At 35.0% G+C, this 4,986-nt stretch overlaps 1 protein-coding gene across 1 annotated transcript; it reads right to left on the bottom strand.

Moving 5' to 3' along the window:
* Window positions 1–941: 941 nt before the first annotated feature.
* Window positions 942–3,229, bottom strand: LOC106331416. Its single transcript, XM_013769764.1, has 9 exons — window positions 2,876–3,229; window positions 2,585–2,788; window positions 2,433–2,490; window positions 2,280–2,342; window positions 2,049–2,124; window positions 1,762–1,877; window positions 1,546–1,635; window positions 1,324–1,455; window positions 942–1,241 (listed from the first exon to the last, which is right to left on the bottom strand). Exons 1-9 carry the CDS (start codon window positions 3,109–3,111, stop codon window positions 1,107–1,109), a joined length of 1,110 nt encoding a protein of 369 aa, XP_013625218.1. The 5' UTR covers window positions 3,112–3,229; the 3' UTR covers window positions 942–1,106.
* Window positions 3,230–4,986: the final 1,757 nt, after the last annotated feature.

Below are 4,986 nucleotides of genomic sequence, written 5' to 3'. Positions count from 1 at the left end.
TAAAAGTCTAATTAAATTAATCATTAAGATTTAAAATATATATGTATATATATCATTCTAATTAAACTATAAACCATATTGAATAAATAAATATTTTAGTTTGAAAATTTACTTTGAATAAATTTTTTTGATAAAAGTTTTGAACTTGCATTGATACATTTTTTTAATTATCAATTACTAAAATTATTAATCCCACAATGAAAATTTTGTTATCAGTAATTTAAAGTTTTTGCTATTAAAGATACACATGATAAAAAAAACATATGAGTAGAAAGCATCATTTAATAGACATTAATATTAAAAATATACTATGTATGTTAATATCATTTAGATTTAATTACATATCCTATCAAATTTTTTTAAAAAAATTATTTGAATTAATAAAATTGATTTATACGTTCGCACCAATTTAATTATATATGTAATAGTTACTGACTTTTAATTATTCAATATATATTTATTATTTCATAATATGTAAGAACATATAATACATAAAATAATTTATATATATAATGTTTATCCCGCGCAAGGCGCGGATCTTAATCTAGTGTTCTTTATAATAATAGACTAGAATAAAACCAAAGCGCATGGTAAATTTATTTGTATATATTATCGATAATTTTTTTATATATTTGATCATTTTATTTATACATATACAATGTACACGAAATTAACTTCACCAGGAGGTTTAATATTCATGAAACAACGTCTACTCTGATTGCCATTGTCTTCGCAACTGACTTTCCTCGAGATCGATTCTTGTTTTGGAGCCAGACTAGGGAAGAGGCTGTAAAATTCGGACCTTTGACTGGAACTGAACTGGGAAAAGCAGATGCATTTTGCAATGCAACTTTCAAATTACAACATTTTTGCAACTCGACAAACCTTCTTCCACGGAAAATCAGCGAATATATATGACCTATCTATGTCATTTATCAAAATATACACATAAATATTTTATTGCAAATCCAATGATACAGCAATCATAAACAAGACTTGTATCCCATATTTTGCGTTGACTCGACAATAACAATAAAGATATTTGTAATACCATGACTCATGTATATACATATTTTTACCATTTCTTAACAATACACGAGGTTGGCTCAATTCTCAAACCTTGTAAACCAATCGACGATTGTCCTTGAAAGAACACGGGTGTCCCTCAGAGGTATTGTCTTTAGCGCCTGAGCCACAGCGTCTGCTGGCGTGTAAACAGACCCAATTTGCCATTTGGGGTCCTGGAGACAACACACTGTTAACAGACCGAACAAGAAACAGAGCAATGATGTTACTAGCTCTAAACTTGCTCTGTTTTTATACCTGTATGCAAGGTGTGAGATGGTTCCCGTTCAGCCGAACCTTTTCAAGTGTACCACCAAAAGATTCTATCCGAGGCCTCAGGGTTTCTTCCAGTAAATCAGTCTCGTCGATTGCATCAGAGTTGAATTGTACCTGAGACCATATGAATCACGCAGAGACTTCATTTCTACTAAAAATCAATGCAAGAAAACAAAAACAAATATCTGTGTGTGTGCGCATTACCAGTAAAGTGTGCGGAACGCTGTAGGAGCATTTGAAGCAAGTACGATTCTCAAGTGGTGATGGTCTGAATTCCGACACCCCTTGTCCAACCTTTTGATAGAACAACAAGACAAAAGAGCAAAAAAAAATTTTAAGTTCTCTTATGGCTTGGTCAATTACAAAGGAACAACATAAATCATTCTAACAACCTTGGATACTACTAGGGTAAAGAAATACCTCACCAAATACTGAGGGCAATTGATCCACCAAATTAGTAAATGACTTAAGAGCTTCTTGATCATTGTTCAGAATCGTTTTCCCAGCGGTATCGAGTAGTGCTTTCAAGCCATCACCTGAAAGGTGATAACAAGTCTCATCTCAGCATGAAATCACATCCTAGAAAGGTTCACTTATCCTATGCTAAGACTTAACAGGCAAGAAAGACTAAAAACATTGTTTCTACTAATGAATGGGTTAACTGAGAGAAGATCTGCATTAGAGCTTGTAGCGTTTGGTAGCAACACCTGAAGCATTTCGAGCTATTTCATATAATGGAGAAGCTTCCACGACTGGCATCATCTGCTGGATGAGAGGACCAAGCTGCAAAGGCAACATAGGCAATCTAAGATACAAGCACTGCTAGTCTTATTTCTTAAGTGAACACGTGGAGCTTCGACTCTATTGTAGCTCAGGTTATAACAATAAGTAAAGCTTAGAAGACTAATCATAAGGTAACAACCAATGAGTAATATTACCTGCTCAAAATATGGAACTGCCTCTGTGGCTGATTTGTTGTTGAATGAAATGATGGCATTAACCTTTAACAAGAGATATCACTTTTTCTTCACTTACTTAGTTATAAATAAAGACGAAGCATTTTATTGACATTAGTTCACGAGAAACCAAACCTTTGGTATCTTGTCAGAAAAATAACTTCCGGTCAAAACTTGGAGCAGCGCACCGTTACTGTCAGCATTCAGAGCACAGAGAAATCATAAGATTGAGAAACAAAACATAAGGATGAAGTGAACAGATTTAGCTGAGGAGACAAGAAGAGAACCTGTGACCAACAGAGAAAACAGGAAGGTTAGATAGATCTTGAGGGTTCAAATTGGCATTTGGAACTCCAGATAAGACAATCGCGTCCAAGCAGGAGTTGAACCTCTGGTAAACCTGCTTGGCAGCTTGTTCATGATCAAAAGTGACGTTGTATGGCACAGATACAATCAAATACCCTTCTTTAGCCAGTAGCTCCTTGAGGTAACTAGAGATCACAAAATAACATCTTCCAGTTTTCTCAAGATATCTAAACCAATAAATCCATCCATCAAGGCATAAAGGATAAAAGAACCTGTAGGTGAGTTCAGGGACAGCTCCGACGAAGGCGCCTCCCAAGAACTTGATAATGGCACGCGGTTTCTTAAAAATGGGGGGAGGAGGAATCACGAGACAAGAGTCGAGCCTCGTGTAAATCTTAGTGCTACTTGCGGTGACGGTGAGAGACGCTGCTCGAGCTCGTCTGCAAAACAGAGTGGCGGGGATCACTTTGGTACCCATGAAACTAGATGTCGCTAAGGTAAACTCCATTCTCTTGTGGAGAAAAAACAACAAACGTGTTCCTAGTAACTCACTCACTCGGGAACTGGAAAAATTAAAAAATCTATCTATAATAACAATGAGAATTTTCTTTCTTTCTCCTATTGCCGCATCATCCAAGAGCAAAGGGTAAACAATGACAGGTGTCTCTTTATAAAACTCTATGGATTTGAAAGGTAACCAATGAAATGAAGAGAAATAATACATTCTTTAACGTTCCTTAAAAAAAGAATATTTTTTCCTCTTCCTTCCTTCTCATTTTTTTTGTAGAGAATTATAATGTTGTTATGAACCAGATTGTGGATGGCTCATAACCAAGAGATTATGATTTGTAATCTTTCCATTTTTCTATGACGGTGTAATCTCCTATATAAGGAACCTCTATGTTATGAATAAATATAGACTTTTCCATTACTTTTATAACACGTTATCAGCACGATTGATCTCTAAAACCCTAAGCTAAAATATCGACCATAAACCCTAAATCTCTCTCTATTGCTAAAACCCTAATCTCTATCGATCACCTCTCTTTGATCATGACCGTGATCTGTATTCAACCATTGATCTCAACAAGATCGATCTGTGGACTGATCTCTGCAAGTTTCAGTACGCCTCAACTATTCCAGATTGTACGATCAGCCTGTTCCAGTCCGTGATCAAACTGTTCCAGATCTACGAGTTCTTTGACTGCAAGTACCAGCTCGCGTACCAACGATCCCGATCAGCTCAAACTAAGCTAACTCGCGGACTGCAAGGAAACAGTTTGGACTAGTCCGCGTAAGCTTCCAGTTTGTACCAGTGCACGTAAGCTCATTCTCTTGGTGGTCCATTCAACCCATCAAAGGTTTAAGGTATACCTAAACTCTAAGAACCCAGAATCGAATGAACTAATGTTCAAAGTGAAACCCTAAAATCTGTAAACCCTAAATTAAGTGTGCATGGAATGTTTTATTTGATTGATTGAATGTTTCTTTGAGGTTTAAATCCGTGTGAGTTAGGATTGATAGATTTTATAACCTGATTGAATGATTTGAGGTTTAATATTGCATGTTAGAATCTGTTATAATATAAACCCTAATTCGAATTGATAAACCCTAAAATAGAATCTGTGTATTGCATAATCCGAATTGAATGTTTTGAGGTTTTATATTATACTAGGTTGATAGTTTCATGATATAATCAACTGTTCTGAGGTTTAAGATTATTTGCTAGAAGCTGAATGATTGATAAAACCCTAATTTCGAATTGAAACCCTAAACCCTAATTTGCGTATTCCTAAAATCAGATTGCTTGATTCCTTCTTGCTAATATCAGCCTTGAAACTGATAAATATCAGCCTTGAAACTGATTAATAAAATTAATAGAATCAGCCTTGAAACTGATTGTGTTTTTTTTTTATGATCGAAACCCTATTTTTGGATCGAAACCCTAAATTGTGTAATGCTTGAATCCTTTTGATTATTTTTGATTATTGATCCAATTGCTAGTCTTGATAAAACCTAATTGAATCTGATTGTTAGTCTAGCTAAATCTCATACCTGAAACTGATTGATTAATTGTTAAACCTTGATTGAATGTTTTAATATTACCATTGCACATATAGAATCCGATTGCTAAGATTGAGTGCATCATATCTACTTGGCCGTGTGGCCAGTTTGCATCATATATCATCCTGACCAACATGTTTATGTTATGCGCATGATCTGATTATTATCACCTTTGCATGATCTGATTGTTTTAAATTGAGGTTCCATAATTCCACTCCTGTACATATAGAATCAGTATGCTAGGTTTGCATTATAACCATATGGCCGCATGAAAACATATAGAAATTGCTTGTTTGGTCGATACCCTTGCTTGATAAAT

Source organism: Brassica oleracea, chromosome C3 (assembly GCF_000695525.1).
Source record: "Brassica oleracea var. oleracea cultivar TO1000 chromosome C3, BOL, whole genome shotgun sequence".
Taxonomy (NCBI): Eukaryota; Viridiplantae; Streptophyta; class Magnoliopsida; order Brassicales; family Brassicaceae; genus Brassica; species Brassica oleracea.
This window is presented reverse-complemented; position numbering and strand designations above follow the sequence as displayed.